General features: G+C 39.1%; 2 protein-coding genes across 2 annotated transcripts in view; one reads left to right on the plus strand and one right to left on the minus strand.

The window, feature by feature from the left end:
• Positions 1-16856, minus strand: part of FBN2 (fibrillin 2) — a 259016-nt gene that overhangs the window by 38257 nt on the left and 203903 nt on the right. Inside the window, exons 37-46 of the mRNA XM_003980732.5 lie at positions 11982-12143; positions 11168-11236; positions 10593-10718; positions 8201-8326; positions 7423-7575; positions 5026-5094; positions 4024-4149; positions 3715-3840; positions 3128-3253; positions 1194-1310 (exon numbers count right to left, since the gene is read on the minus strand). Of these exons, the coding sequence (XP_003980781.2) occupies positions 1194-1310; positions 3128-3253; positions 3715-3840; positions 4024-4149; positions 5026-5094; positions 7423-7575; positions 8201-8326; positions 10593-10718; positions 11168-11236; positions 11982-12143 (1200 nt within the window). The remainder of the gene's footprint in view (positions 1-1193; positions 1311-3127; positions 3254-3714; positions 3841-4023; positions 4150-5025; positions 5095-7422; positions 7576-8200; positions 8327-10592; positions 10719-11167; positions 11237-11981; positions 12144-16856) is intronic.
• Positions 9439-9778, plus strand: LOC123385677 (U6 snRNA-associated Sm-like protein LSm3). The gene has a single exon (XM_045058628.1). It carries the CDS (start codon positions 9479-9481, stop codon positions 9776-9778), a length of 300 nt encoding a protein of 99 aa, XP_044914563.1. The 5' UTR covers positions 9439-9478.

A 16856-nucleotide genomic window follows, 5' to 3' on the forward strand; every position in this document is an offset into this window, starting at 1 on the left:
AAAGGACAAATAATGGGGCATATTAAATACAGAAAAATACATTATAATACAAATACTCTAGGACTGCTGACATGTGTTTTGCTGACAAAATGCAGAATCTGAAAAAAATATCTTAAGTTTCAGTTCAGCTTAGGGCTGACTGCATTTGGGTACTTTTCTCAGTTGTCTGAAGGCTGTGCACTCTGATCAGAGCCATAGCAATGTGTCTTCAGCTCTCCCTGGTTGTACAAAGGATCTGAGAAACTAGAGACAAGAAGGTGGTACTTGAAACAATGTCCAATTAGCTCTAAATTTTGTTCACAATGGCAGAATTTTGAAAAAGAAAAAACAAACCAAAACAAAATTGAGAAGTGCGTGTTTTGGGGTAAATCAGAGGTGCATTTGAGCTGTGCTGATCCCATCATGGTAGAAAGCCGAAGACATTATAGGACCAGGTGAACAAAGACACATTAGTTGGGACGCACCAGCGCAGTGCCTGACACGTGGTCAACATTTGTCCTTTCTCTTGCTGTGTCCTCCATCAACTTCAGGAACCTCCCCTACTCACTGCCAACCCTTGTTTTAATCGTTGTCATTTAGGGGTAAACGATACAATCCTGTACCACACAGAGCCGATACTTTTTAAGTTTCCACTGAAAATTTACAGTTGTTCAACAACTGAAATCAAATAGGTTTCTGAGGGCTGACCTGGACACCTAGCCACTGGCTCACCATTTCTGTGGGAAAAGGCATCTGTGGCTTCAAAGGCTGACAGAAAATAAAAAAAGTTTCAAGACACAACATATTTTTAAGTTGGAGACTCTGTCAGTATTCGAATATAAATCAAGAATGCGTTGTTTGAAATACTTGGAATAACACTGGAGCAATGACAGGTCTATCTTCGATCCCATTTAAGGGGTAAAAATAACTTCAAATCATAGAGTAATCCCAGTAGATTTACTATCGTCTTCATGGCTTGCCCCCTGTATCGATGGATTGATTGACAGAAGTGCTGAACACAGCAGATTGTCCTGTGATTATTTAAGCCAATACTGTGACTTCAGTTCAGTGGAAATGAGTCAATGTTATTACAATACTTTTCGGCACCTATCAGCAACTTCAGGGATAAAAACATCTGATTTCCTCTGGTTTTATTCCTTATTCCAGTATATTATATGGACATAAATAGAAGCAATAAAGGACTGAGAACTTACCCAGGCAATCATTATTATGAGTGAGTTCAAACCCTGGGTAGCAGAGACAGTTATAGGATCCAACCGTGTTTTTACAAGTCCCGTTTCCACACGGATGTCGCTCACACTCGTCAACATCTACAAAGAAACATTGGCTCCAAGGAATTCAATTTTTTAACTAGAAAAACACAGCCTGTTAAAGATTTACATTTTTAAAAAGTACAGAGTCACTTATATTTTCCTCATTCAACACTTAGGAACCCCTATTTATTTCGGGAAAATGAGCATGAGGTGGAGAAAACTCTAAATTATAAAATTATCAGATGCGGTGCTGTTGAGTGACTTACAGGCTCATATGGCTAAGCAAGCATCCCCTTGAGTGCAGATGTTTTAACGAATAGGTTTGCTTGTCAACTTTGTAAGGAAACCAGTCTTCTGAAACCCTAAACAATTTGTTCTATTAAGCATTATCAACACCACTTCCCCAGAAATTTACATACATTAATTTGATCAGCACAACACAGACAAATTTTAGTTTCCTAAACTTTATGAGTTAACAGAATCCACACTGAAGATGTCTATTATAACTCATTAGTATTAGCCTTCAAGAAATGGAATTTAAAAAAAACGTTTAGAAAGGACTCTTCCTAGAAGACAACAGATTCCCTACATAATTAATTCCAGGCTGTGCGAACTCTTCTTCTATGCAAAAAAAAAGTAATGTTTCTTAGGAAGAAAGCTTTGTTGAAGAGTAGTATTATGAAGGAGTCTCACTGACTTTCATCATGAATGAATTATTAGAATCGAGGGCCTATTTTCTCCATATAAATATCTGAATCAAATCTCATGTTTAGCAAATCATGTTATCTCTCTTACAGAGTACAGCCAGGAGAAGCATGCGTGAGCAAGAATTCTCAGAAAGTTCATGCAAATAGGGCAGATCCTCTATTTGTCTTTTGCACAGCATCTCCTAGACAGTTTTTTCCACCACCATGGCCCAAGTCCACAGGGAGGTCATAGGAGGCAACGTTTTCCGGGCAGTCCTTGTTGTATGGATATGTCATAAAGGAAAGCAGTTCTATGGTGCTGAAATCTGACATTACTTTTCAGATAGGTAGTATCTTTAATACCAAAATAGTAGATGCATAACTTCAGCTTTTCCTAAACTCAGAATGTGCTAATTATACATAGCCAAGTATTTAATGTAATTTTCCTCCTTCAAGTGCAAAGCAGGGAGAACTGTTTTGGCCGAGATAGGAGCCCATAGTCGACATCAGATTAAAGGAGTTACACTGAGTTCCAAGGGTGGGCTCCATAAGGGCCAGCCAGCCTATCTGCCTTTGCAATCTCATCACCTGTCAGCTCAGCAAGTACTTACTGAACATTATTACTGCTCAGTTACCCATTACATTAGCTATGGGGACATTTAAGAGAGTTTTGGTACATTTCCTCCTAAAAATATTTTTTTAAGAGTTAAAACACAAAAGAAGCAGGTAAGTCCCATGTACTCAATGATTTTGGGAAAAGGTGTATAAGATGTGTGTATGTGTGTGTCTATATATTCATCTCAACCCTCTTGCTCCTACTACTATTACCACTCCCTTAAATTCTTGCAGCTGGAAAGGTTTTCTTAAATGGGACCAGAGAAGGGCAAAGGGCCACTGGGTACTGTGGGGACGTCCACATAACCTGAAGTGTCCCAGAGTACGTGGTAAAGTGTGTGAAACGCATCTGGGCAAAAAGGCTGTGAACAGTGAACCAGAGAGCCAACCGTGGTGTCCCCCTGCTTGCAAATTTTACATTCAACGAAGGCATAAATGGTTTAACAGAGCTAACTTTTGGCCAAGACGGTTTCTGACAGAGACGTGGTAGTCAGTCACAGCAAGTGGCCGACCCATAGTCTCTTCTGGAGTCTCAGGTCACTCCTCTCCTGGAACTCAGGTCCTCCCTCTTACCCATGCACATGGTCTGGTCCTGGGAAGCTTTAAAGCCATTGTGGCAGATGCACTGGTAACTTCCTTGCAAATCCACACACAGGCCATGACTGCAAACATTAGGAATTTCTAAACATTCGTTGCGATCTAAAACAAAAAATAAAACACATGTTAGACATATCTGATTTTTATTAAGATTCCTTCATTTTTTCACAGGCATGTTTCTATAACCTGCTACTAATTATTACAGACAGGCTGAGAATGAACCATAACAACGGCTGAATCAAAAAAAAGCAAGGCTTTAAACTCTCCAAGACTTAAAAAAATTAGGCAATTCTTACACGGTGATGGGTATCTCAGGGATACTATTTCATTTTAGGTCTAATCTTTAGAAAATCCAATTGAAGAGATTTCTTTTACCTAACCAAAAACAAACAAACAAACAAAAAACTAAAATACATGGCAAAATAGTTCAATATGAATGAAAAGATTTACTTAGAAAATCATTTCAAAATTATCTCCGAAAATATTTTTTGGTAGGAAAGCACGGACGACTGCTTAGTGCAGGGAACACAGAATGCTGGGCAAGGAGTCAGTCTCTCTCTCACCTACGCAGGCTCCGTTGGGGGACAGTTTGAAGCCCGCGGCACATTCGCAGCGGTAACTCCCGGGGCTGTTGAGGCAGTCTGCGTTCCGCTGGCACAGATTATCACCGTTGCTGCACTCGTCGATATCTGAAAGAGCAACAGTTCCATTTAAAGAACTTCCTCACTCCATTACTATGACATTCGCTTCACTAGTTTGGTGACCCGCTCTTCGGTACTGTAGAAGAAACCATAAAAACCGGAAAACCGTCCAAAAATCATTTATGTCTACCAAACTTTCCTGGCTAGGGGGTCATGCATCATTCAGATTACCTTCACAGACCAGGAGCAGGTCATTGTAACTGAAGCCCGTAGGGCATTCACAGCGGAAACTGCCAATCTGGTTGATGCACACGCCGTTGGCACAAATGCCTGGAATCTCTTTACATTCATCAATGTCTGAAAATGAACAGATTCGGTCAAATGTACACGGCTCTGCTTAATGTATGTATCATAAAAACCTCCGATAATGTTATGGGTATGCTGGAATGAGAACACACACTGTCACAAAAATAAATTTTAACACTGATATGAATGATATCTGAATTTACAAAAGCACATAAGGCCATATAACAGCCTATTTCTCTTTAAACAGTGTTGGTAATATAAGTAGCTGATCAATATATCAGGTGATTTTACTGTCAATGTAGTAAATAAACTTCCTAGAGAATCAAACTTCAAGTTACGTTTCGGGCTCCCCTAACTGCTGCTACTCATGTAATGATGAAAGGTATGTGTCCTTAATTATCTGTACCTTGTTATATACGTATTGATAATGGAGACTTAAAATTATATTGCTTACTTAGTCTTTGAGGAAGAAAAGCAGAATGAACAGAAAGTACATTCAGCAAAAATTAATGTGGATAATTAATAATTCTGCAAATTCCAAGGTACATCAGTAGAAAGGGACACTGCAAAAATACACCAAAAACATAAACATATACTTAAGGAAAAGAGAGACTGAAGGTTACAATATAGTGGATTGTTTAGAGTCTTCGTGGAAAGGAAAATTAAGATTTCAGCTTGAAATGTATGAAATCTTGAGATAGTCCTGGAACTATCCTAACTCAATCACCAGACTATGCTGACGGAATAAAACCATTATTAACACTTGGGTCGAGTCTGTAAACATGTTAGGTCTTTCTTGCCTAACTATATTAGATCAGAATCCAGATTATTATATTTCAAGGCACTTTAAACTTTAAAAACACTGAACAGACTTTCAAATAATGCTACCTGTAGGTATTAAAATAAACATAATCTGGAAGAACTTACCAACAGCTTTTCCAGTGTGAATGTCAAAGGTGAATCCAGGGATATTTCCACATATGGTCTTGAAGTCAGCTTTAAAATATAAATGAAACAAATGCACTCTTAAAATTCTCAAACTCATTTCAGGTAACATTTTACATACTACTGCTTGCACTGACAATTATATTTATATTACTCACAAGCATACATTTTAATTTCAGTTATATTTACTCACTAACAGTACCAGCTTCTGCGAGAAGTAGATCTAGGCATTCTTTACCATTATTTTCATCATTAACTTTTTACTGCTCTTGTGTTAGAAGGAAATCATTATGAGATTCAAAATATCTACTTTAGGCATTTAAATTCTTCTGTTCTTTGGAAATGCAGATCTTTAATAATGGTCCAGTTTATTCACACTGGAAAACCAGGTTAGGTTAGGAATTTAAAAAGGAATTAAAAATTGCACATAGGCAGAAGTGTGCAAAAAACAGTCTCACAGTGTGAAACAAACAATGAGAAATGAATGAGACATGAATTTTGTCTTATTTTTTTAAACATAAATGTCTTGTTAAAATATGAAATTTGAGGCATCAGAAACAACGCATCATAGAATAAAACAGAGACCATAACAGTTATCCCTACACATAATCCACCAAACTAATAGAAATATAAAATTCTAATCTTTTTAAATGTCTTTTTTTTTAATTTATTTATTTAAGAGAGACAGAGACACAGAGATGGAGGGGCAGAGAGAGAGAATATCCTAAGCAGGCTCTGCACTGCTAGTGGGCCTGGAACCTACAAACCATGAGATCATGACCTGAGCCGAAATCAAGAGTTGGGTGCCTAACCAACTGAGCCACCCTGGCACCCCCCCAATTTTAATTTTCTAATTTCCACTCTGATCAGATTGCTTCTGATGCCCATGGTGACACATGTGAGTAAACCTCCTGAAAACCATACTAGGTAAAACACATACTGTATACTACCTACCAAGCGCTATCAAAGGAGGAACTCTAGGTTTCATCCACCAAAACTCACTGAGTATCCACATCACATACAGGGGCACACAATAAATAGATGCTCAATTCAATGGTGTCTAACTGCCTGCCAATGCACCAATTATAATTTATATGCATCCTCTCATTTACTATAACCACATGAGTGAGTTACTGTCATTTTTAATTTATTATCTCTATTCTATATATGAGGAATCCATTTCACAAAGGAGAAAAGGATCTGCCGAAGGTCAGATAATAGCAGAGCTGCAATATAAATACAGACCTGTCCTCTTACACCTAAGCCTCACCCTATAGTTCCTCTTACAAAAAGTGGTATTTAATTTCCCAAATCAGTGATCTTCAACCTCGTGATGGGAGTTTTTAAATTAGAGAATTGTAAAATGTTTCCATTTGTTTTTTTTGTTTTTGTTTTTGTTTTTTGGAGGAAAACTATGGCAAGCGAGTTATGAACATCCATTTGCCCACTGATTTAGAGCCGCTGAGAAAGACTCCACAGGTCACTCTTCATCATTTTTCTCCTTACCTTTCATTTCATCCCCACATTAATTATATCATTATATTAAATGGAACATTTAAATATATACATACCCTAAGCAATACCTGGCCACAAATGCAAAATCATTGTTTCTTACTTGTCCTATTGGTTCAAAGTTTAGTATCAACTATTAAACTAAACAGTATACAACTATTAAAAGTAACCACTTCCTACATCACAATAGAGCCTGAATGGGCAACAGTTTTAGGATATTTTTTTGGTTCTTGTAGCTATTCTCTTTTAGTTTTTCTTTCAAAAGAATCTGAGCTTTTGAGAAAAGTTTTACCACATGAAGACAAGTTTTATTTTCTGCCTAAAAATTTCAGATACATTTGGGGAAAAAACACATAAGAAACATGTTGGCAATAGGTTGCTTTCATGTACAGTTTGCTTGTCAAATCCTTTTTTTTTTTTTTTTGCATATTTTCAAGACTGAAACTAAAACAATACTTAATGAATTTGATGGACCTGAAGTTACCGCAAGTTTTTAAATCAAAATATTATACCTTCCGGGTTGAGCACAATGACAAATAGTTGCTCAATAAATATCTGCTTGATGAATAAATGAATAATCAACTAGTACAGTGTAAAATAATGAATTTAAGTGGACCGGGGCTGTAAATTTTAGCTGTTTAGCAGTAGAGCCTGTTTTCAACATCCCAGACTTCCCCTCAAAAGATATGCCAGGAATCAGTATCTGAGCCCCAAGAAGGGCCACTTGGGAGACTGGCTGTATGTTCCTGGACATTCTCAGAACTAAACACGTGTGGTTTTAGTTCACATTTGCTTTTTACTATGTGGTCACATAGGTGTATGTGTCACCGGCCTGGCCTCTGGCAGAAGCATGAGCTATGTGCTCACCTGTTCCTGGTGTTGGGCACGGCTCACAGGGTTTGTTCCACGCTTTGCCCACATTGTACGTGCAGCAGCACATCCTCTTTGTCACATTAAAAGGCAATTCATTCTCACAAGTGGTTCCGTTATAGCTCCGGTAGCAAAAGCTTTTTCTCATGTCTATGAGCAGAAAAACAAGCCAATCAGTCACAATCATAGCAGGAGGCAGCTAACAGTGGAGTCCACATACCTGGAGACACCAAACCTTCTTGATTAATAACTCCAGAATATTCCTCGGTCATTTGGAGGTATCTTAAAATAATTCTTTAAGTTGAATCTAAATCACTTCTAGGTTAACAGCTACGTCTCCTGTTTTCAAACGGGATTTCATTTATAATTTTCTTAGGAAAAAAATTAACAGGTATTTGTTTCTCTACTCAAATGCATTTATTTAATTTTAAAAGTAACACATATTAAATACATATTTTATTTTAAACATTCTATTATTTGTAAGATAATGTTTACTTTACATGAATGGAAAACAAAAATTATTTAGGAATAGAAAATCAAAACATTTGATGAAATGTTGTATATCAGACTTAAGCTTTTTAAAGCTAACTATATAGTCCAAGTTCAAAAACATAATACAGAGTCAGAAGTATGTAAGACTTTGAGATACTTCATCATTCATAAACACCTTCCAACCTTTCTGAACAATAATTCTGAGACACAAGTGCCTGAAATACAAGTGCTGGCTGGGAAGCTAACAACCGTGACCTAATTATTCTCTGAGACCATTACCTACCCATGCAGTTGTGGCCTCCATTGACCTGCATGTATTCAGGCGGGCAAATGCAGGTGTAATTGCCCAGCGTGTTGTAGCAGGTCCCAGGCCCACACACACCAGGATGTGCAAAACACTCATCAATATCTAGAGTGGGCAAGAATATCCATTAATTGATGAAGTTATTTTTCCATGAATTTATATTATTTAAACTACTAAACAAAGTATATTGCCAATTCCCCAAATCCATATTTTTTTAAAAATTATAATTTAAAGCAATTATACTGAAAATACCCCCCAAATACTATTTACATGGCAAAAAGTGTGTCTTTTTCAAAGAAAAAAAAAATGCCAGTGTTAAAAAACAAAGACGATCAAAAGACATTTTTCTAAACTGGTAAAAATAATGTGAATGCTCCTATTTTTTCAAATAAAATTTTAAGTGAGTTTTTTTTAATGTTTATTTATTTTTGAGACAGAGACAGAGCATGAACGGGGGAGTGTCAGAGAGAGAGGGAGACACACAATCTGAAGCAGGCTCCAGGCTCTAAGCTGTCAGCACAGAGCCTGATGCGGGGCTCGAACTCACGGACCGTGAGATCATGACCTGAGCCGAAGTCGGACGCTTAACTGACGCAGCCACCCAGGCACCCCTTAAGTGAAAGTTTTAAGTGAAATTCCATATTCTTCAAATGGAACTGCTTTAAAGCTTACTGTTCACTTACGTCATTTAAACCAGTACCAACTTTAAAATGAATGCAGTTAGGAAAGCCTTTATCTTTTTTTTTAATTTAATAGGTGACCCACAGTGTCACATCAGTTTCAGCTGTACAACTGAGTGATCTGACAAGTTTATACATTATGCTATGTTCACTGCTACCATCTGTCCCATTACACTGTTATTACGATATCAGTGACTGTATTCCTTATGCTGTGGCTTTTACTCCCTTGACCTCTTCATCCTGAAACTGGAAGCCTGTGTCTCCTTCTCCTCTTTACCTAATTTTCCCCATCTTCCCACTCCCCTGCCTTCTGGAAAACATCAGCTTGTTCTCTGGGTTTATAGGTCTGATTCTGAGGACAGCCTTTATCTTTATAGCTCCTTTCAAGTGAGTACCCCATTCACGGATTCCAGAAGTATCACAGATGCTAGTTATTCTCTTTATTAAATCATCCTTCTTCCAGAAGCATTCACCTAACACGTTCTAAAACAAAGGTTATGGCATTTTCATATTTCTGGAGATGGGGAGAGACTCGTATACTCTGGCGAGAGGGGGGAGAGGGAACGTGGTTTGAAACATGGCAGACGACGTGGACCAGCAACGAACTACCCACACCATAGAAGAACCCCTGGGTCTCATCAGGCTCAGCCTGAATGAGCGAATTTATATGAAAATGAGAAACCAAAGAGAACTCCCACCCAGATTACATGCTCATGATGAGCACTTAAAAATGATATTGGGGGATGTGGAAGAAACTATGACTACTACAGAAATTGATAAGGAAACATACAAGATATCTAAGTCAACAAAACGGAGTATTCCAACGGTCTTGGTCCGGGGAGTTGCACTAGTTGCCTCTCCATTAACAGTTGGCTGAAACAAAGCATTTATTGTGTATGGAATATAGGAGATGTTGTAGGACTGCCTCCTTAAATTTAAAGGCATTCAGAAGAGAAACTCCCCTAATTTCTGACATTAAGAAATTTTTATTTTTTTCCAACCCTTTCAGTAAATGTAATCACCATGAAAAAAAGAAAGGTTATAATGGAAACACTTATATTACATGTTTAATGTTCATTTTTAGAAGCGCTCATTCATTCATTCTGCAAATAAACATGGAGATTCTATCTTAAGTCAGAGCTCGTAGCTACCAAGAGAACCAAGATGTGGGCCTCTGACCAAGAAGCTCCTAGTCCCGTGGGGAGAAGCCAGGCCCCTGAGAGGAAGATTACTGTGCCATGTGAGAAGGGATGAGATCGAAGCAAGAAAGGCATCAGCATAATCTTTGAATGTCTTCTTACTATGCCTTTTAACATTTAAAAATTAATGCAAAATAATAACTTAATAGTTGCCTTCAAGCTTACCTATTTTCTGTGTATAAAATATAACTCTTACCATCATTTGAACTAATAACTTACTTGATACGGAACGCTTTCATACTGATCCAGCTTTTGCCATTTATACTCAACTCATGCACTCAGAGAAAAATAATAGTAAATTATAGCAAATGAGCTGTAAATTAATTTATCTATCATCATCCAACTGAGCAGCAATGATGTGAAAAGACAAAAGCTATGGACCAGGCTAACAGATCCTTTGACAGAATCTGAGGATGGGCCCTTGTCTCCAAGCCTGACTGGTAATTTTATTCTAAAGAGCGCTATTAACGTTTAAGGGTCCGTGCAGCTCACCTTCACAGATGCGGGTTTCCTCGCTGAGGTAGTAACCCTGCGGGCACTCGCACTGGAAGCTCCCAAAAGTGTTGATGCAGTTTCCACCTTGGCAGAGACCTGGTAACTCCTGGCACTCATCAATATCTGTGGAAGGAGAGACAGCTCACTCACAACAAATACCACCATCGAGAACAAGAGTCACTTCTAGAACTCTCAAATGTGTGATACTGTAAGACCCGCAGACTTCCATGCGTCTGTGTGAATTCATACTTAGAGGATAGGCTTCTTGTGACCAGGAGTGTTTTTTTTTTTTTTTTGGCTTTGTTGTGCAAATGTACTAAAATGTGAGAAGAGTGAGCAAAGCAAGCTGGGGATGACTGCACAGACAGCTTCTCTGCAGAGCAGGCAGATCACTGCCATGGCTCCTATCTTTCTGAGTGACAAGCGCTAACTCGGCATCTTGGTAACTGACTGCACATCTGTAATTTTGTAAACTATTCTCATTCAGGTTGCTCCACACTGACCTTTCTACCAGCTTGTCTCTAAACTCTTTACCTTGTTTAAATCTGGGTGACAATGAGAGGTGCACTCACCTTCTAAGATGATTGTGATGGGGTTAGGTCTGAAGCCCTCTCCTCCAGGACACAGGGTGTAATATTCAGCTATAAAACACAGAAGAGAAGAGAGGTGAGATCGATGGTTCAAGTGGCTGAGACAATGAAGAGGCATCTTTCAGTTGCTGGGCGCAAAATACACATCCAAAAAGGGGTAAGCTGTATTTTCCTTAGTGCCCTTGCAAATATATTTTAAAAGTATATTACATTTTACTTCAGTTACGGTCACTGCTTCAAAAATTACATACACAGAATAACTAAAACCATTTGTTTTTGATTAAAGAAAAAAAAACTTCAGCACAGACCATTTATATCGCAACTTTTTTTGCTAGTAAAAACAAAAACAAAAACAAAACAAAACAAAACCCAGAAAGACTCAACAATTCGAAAGTTTCATCTGTGGCCCTATCAGAACAGGCATTTCAATGTCAGACATCATTTGACTGACCTCAGGAATACCCCATGTCTAGGAACCCAAACTACCACCAACTCTGAGATAGTCTCAGAAATGGGCTTTCTTTGTGATTACCACAGAGGACTGATAACATCACCATTCACAATGGATTGTGGTTAAAAAACTTTTTTTTAATCATATCATGGAAAACGAAAAAAGAACAACTGTAATTCCTTTTATATAAAACATTCTTGGCTGCTTTCAGCATAATCACTGAAATCAGTCCAAAGTCAAACTCGGATCCCTTGCCACAGACCCCACCCCCAGCACAAGAATAAAATGGCAACGAGTCTTCAGCCGCCAGTTTGTTCCCTTCCTCTTCCCCAGCTCCATACTCACTGCTGTTGACAGGGGGGCACGTCTCACAGGGGTTGCCCCAGGCCTTTCCCAGGGAGCAGCAGCACGAGGAGCGACTGACGCCCACCCCAATCTCGGTGTTGCAGGACAGACTCCCGTCTCCTCGAGGACCAAACTTCAGGTAGCAGTTGCCTACTCGGTTGTCTGTGGAGCAACACAGGAGCTTAAAACCGTCTGTGCCTTAGCAAGAATTCCTTTTCAGAGAGAGGTCGTGCAAATGACAAAGTTCAAATTCCACACATTCATTTTAATCTCTAGCACAAAGCAATCTCTAGCTTTAAACCTTTCCAAGATTGCATAGTAGGAATGAAATTATGACCGACTTTCCTAGGTTCAGAAATCCATACACATCGCTGACAAACAAAATTGTGAGAAATTGTTCAACCGGGACCTTCTCGATCTTCACTAGTCTGCACGCAAGAAAATTTTGGTATAATCAATTGATATGAATCATAAGTTTATCAATAATGGAAATAAAATCCCGGAGAAGTCAATCAAAACCTACGTATCCGATCAAAGAAATGTCGATAACTCCATCTCCTTCTTCTCTCCATTATCTGGTTTCATCTTAGTTTGCACAGAGAACATTGAGAGTTTGGGGAAAGACACTCAGTAGCAACTTTAGAAAGGATACTTAAGACATCAAAGAATCTCAGTCTTCCTCTTTTTCTAATCCATAATTATCATCTAGATCATTAGTTCCATCACTTTAAATACTGTGTTTTTGCTGAGAACTCTCAAATTTACAGTTCTTTCATCACCCCCCCCCAGAACCTTACATCATTCTGTCAGCTGCCATCTTGATTTTTCAACCTCAGATAGCTAATAGTTAAACACATCTAAAATCAAACTCTTGATATTCCTTCCACCACAGACAAAATCTACTCTATTCCTCTCCATATCTTCCCCAATAAACACCAAGTCCCTCATTTTTTTCAGTTGCTCAAGCCCTAAACCTTGGAGTCAGTCTTTGACTCTTACTCATCTCTTATTCAACCCAGTAATAAAGTCTGTCACTTCTTTTTAATTTTTCATGTTTTTTATTTATTTTTGAGACACAGAGACAGAGCATGAGCAGGGGAGGGACAGAGAGAGAGAGGGAGACACAGAATCTGAAGTAGGCTCCAGGCTCTAAGCTGTCAGCACAGAGTCCGATGCGGGGCTCGAATTCACAGAGTGTGAGATCACGACCTGAGCTGAAGTCGGATGCCCAACTGACTGAGCCACCCACGTGCCCCTAAAGTCTGTCACTTCTATCTTCAAAATCTGTCTGGAGTCTGACTACTCACCACTGCCTCCATCTCTACAACTTGAACCAAGCCACCACCGCCGCTCCTGGACCACTGCAAAGGTCTCCTATGTCATCTCTTGATTTCAGTCCTTGACCCAACGACGGTCCACTTTCCCCACCATACTCAGAGTAACCCTTCAGAAGGACTTCCAATGGCTCCCCTTCTCAATCAGCATAATCTCACGTCCTTACCATGGTCTACGATGTAGATTTCATCCCTGGCTGCACACGAGAGTCACTTGGGCAGCCTCTTATTATTTATTTTTATATTTCTCATTTTGTTGTTGTTGCTGATTCAGGTGCGGAGATACAAGCTAACTCATGGTTCTGCTCCTACTAGGTTTACATTCATTCATCCCTCCCATTTTCTTTTATCCTTCTTTTCCACTCCCCTTCCACATCCCCTACTCAGCCATCTGACTGTGTCTAATGGTATCTTTCTGTCTGAGTTCTTGCAAAGGGAGTACTTTTGTTTCCTTGAGCACATCTTAAATTTACACAAATGGTATTTTGTCACAGATCTCATTCCATTTTTGTTACATTCAATCCGTCAACTCTACGGTGTTCAAGTGTCATTTTTAAAAAATCTATCTACTCTTCAGAAATGGTTTCTAGGTCCCTGCTACCACAAGTACTGTGGCAGTGAACATCTTTACCCAGGTCTCTGGATGGGCCTCTGAGTTACTTTTGTTGCTGTCTAGCACCAGGACACAAATTGCTGGTTCACAGTGTTTCCATATTCTAAGCCTTCAGTATCAGGAACAGAGTCACTGCCATTTACCATCTGTATCTTTCAATTTTTTTTAAAACTTTTTTAATGTTTTTATTTATTTTTGAGACAGAGACAGAGCATGAGTAGGGGAGGGGCAGAGAGAGAGGGAAACACAGAATCCGAAGCAGGCTCCAGGCTCCGAGCTTTCAGCACAGAGCCGATGCGGGGCTCAAACCCACAGACTGTGAGATCATGACCTGAGCTGAAGTCGGACACCCAACCGACTGAGCCACCAGGTGCCCCAAGCATCTTTCAACTTTTTACAAGTAACTTTGAAAATAATGTACAGAAAAAAAGGCACAGTGGAACAACTTGACCAGAAATTCTAGTAAGAATTTAATCCTAACTCAAATTTTTATTCCATATTTTCTTGGTTTTGGAAAGATGTATGCCTGAAACGGTCCTGTGAATGCAACTAACTGCCCACTGGCTGCCATGCATGAACCTGTAACAAATCCATTTTGTAAAAAACTGATTCCACGTTTCAAACACATCTGTAATAGCTTCTAGCTTATCATTACTTCTTGTTCTTCTTTTCCTTGCATCATTTAAAACACAATGCCTGAAGACACTTTTGAAAACTGGGACAGCTCCTTTTTTTGATGAGGAAAGGACAGCTCATTTCTTTGCTCCACAAATAAAAATATTTTCATTTTCAGATTTACCAACACCAGCTAGAGTAGTCAATCCAATGATTTTTATTTCTACATACCGTATTTCAATATCCTTTGTCCAAACACCTGCCTTCATTGTTAGTCCCCTTAAGAACCTAATCGATTAAACTTGGTGTCTAAAAGAATATAGGGACCTGGGATGATTCAGGTACTTGTAAAATGGGGCATGTTGAAGTTTTCCCTATTGACTAAGACATGAGAATAGTATATTTCCTCTATCTAAATAAATCTATTACTCACTCTTTTGATTCCTGAATTGGAAAAAAAATCTCATCTAGGCTATGAGCCTCTGAAGACACACAGCCTAGCATTTTGCTTCTATGATCAATTTCACCATCACCTTTGGAATCTAGACTGTAATCTGTGTTGTATTCATAACTGATCCACCTGACAGTTGGGAAACATTTTCCACATTCAATTTTCTTCTCTTTGTCATAAAGTGAAACACTTATCAACTCTCAACTGTGTTCAATACATGCTTCAAGAAGATTCCAAATAGAGTGTCTCTAGCTTTCTTTTATACCTTCTCAAAAGATAATGCCATCCCCTGGGCAACACAGTAAGAAAATTGGAGGAGTGTTTGACGTTTTATTTCACTACTGTGTCAATCCTTCTAGGTGATGGCATGGTTATCACTTTAGTGTAAATTCATCTTTGTTTTGAGCATCACTGCACCTAACTGATGAGTAATGATGAAATAAAACCTAAAATAATAAAATGGCAAAACATTTTAAGACAAAGGAAAAATAAGACCCCTAATATCTCAGCATGTATCTTAGACTTACAAGAGGGTCCAATGGACCATTATGGTACTTGTGAGACAGAATGAGTCTCTGTTCTTTGGAAGACCTCTAAGAAAAAAAATAAGGCCATGAAGCATCAATCCATACAAAGAGTTAGAAACTGCTCTAAAAACAAAATTAAAATCTAAGTTGATTATATCTGGAGGGTTAATGTGGGTGCTGTTATTCAAAAAAATTCTCTGCAAGGATACCTTGGTCTCCACTTCTAACAGTAGAACAGAAGGCTCCTTAAGGTCCATGTTCCTACCAACACTTTATATTATCCAAGTTTCCAAAGTTTTGTCAGTCTTACCAAGTTAGAGTTATATAATTGTTTTGATTTTTTTTCTTATAACTAATGGTTTTGGGCATTTGCTTATGTTTGTTCACTTTTGAAGCCCTCTCTTTTTAAGTTTATTTATTTTTGAGAGAGAGAGAGAGAGAGAGAGAGAGAGAGAGAGAGAGAGAGAGAGAGAGAGAGAAGGGGGGCAAAGAGAGGAGGGAGGGAGGGAGGGAAAGAGGGAGAGAGAGAATCCCAGGCATGCTCTGTGCTGTTACTGTGGAGTCCAAAGCAGGGCTCGAACCCATGAACTGTGAGATCATGATCTAAGCTGAAATCAAGAGTCAGACACCTGACCCACTGAGCCACCCAGGCACCCCTGGAGTTCTCCTTTTATCAGTTGCCTGTTCATAGCCTTTGTTCCAACAAAGCTTTTAAGCAACACTGAGTCCCCAGTGACTCAATTTCTGGGCATGGAGCACCATCGTCATATTTTTAAGGTTCCAAATGGGATGTTACTCTGCAGCTAGGGATGAGAGCCACTTTGTGATCTGGGCTATTGCTCCTTCTCTGACTCCTGTCCTCAAACTGTGCCCACGCTCATCCCCACTCACCCTCCTCTTACTATATACACCCTTGCTGCTATGTCTCCAATGCCAGCACTGCCCTCCCACAGCCCTGTGGGACAGGATGTTCCTGTCCTTCGGAGGCTTCTCCTCTCCAAGCTGCAACTGGCTTGCTCCTTCCCTCATGGATCTGCCCCATCCCAACATAACACAACCCTTCTTCTCCAACAGCCACCAGTGTCAGGAAGTGCTTCTGCTTTTATCTGTCTCCCTGGCACAAGGACATTAACACGAGAGCAGAGAACATGCTCACTCTGTTCGTGTTGTAGTTCTAGCAGCTGAAATAGAGGCACTCAATATTTATTAAATGAATGACTCTGAATTAAAACGTCAGAACTTGGGGTATCCATAAATCATAACTAAATGATTATGTATAATCATTTGACACTGAAAACAGCGGGTAGACTTCTACTAAAGCAAGGACTTAGTCTT

This window comes from Felis catus, chromosome A1, assembly GCF_018350175.1.
Source record: "Felis catus isolate Fca126 chromosome A1, F.catus_Fca126_mat1.0, whole genome shotgun sequence".
NCBI lineage: Eukaryota > Metazoa > Chordata > Mammalia > Carnivora > Felidae > Felis > Felis catus.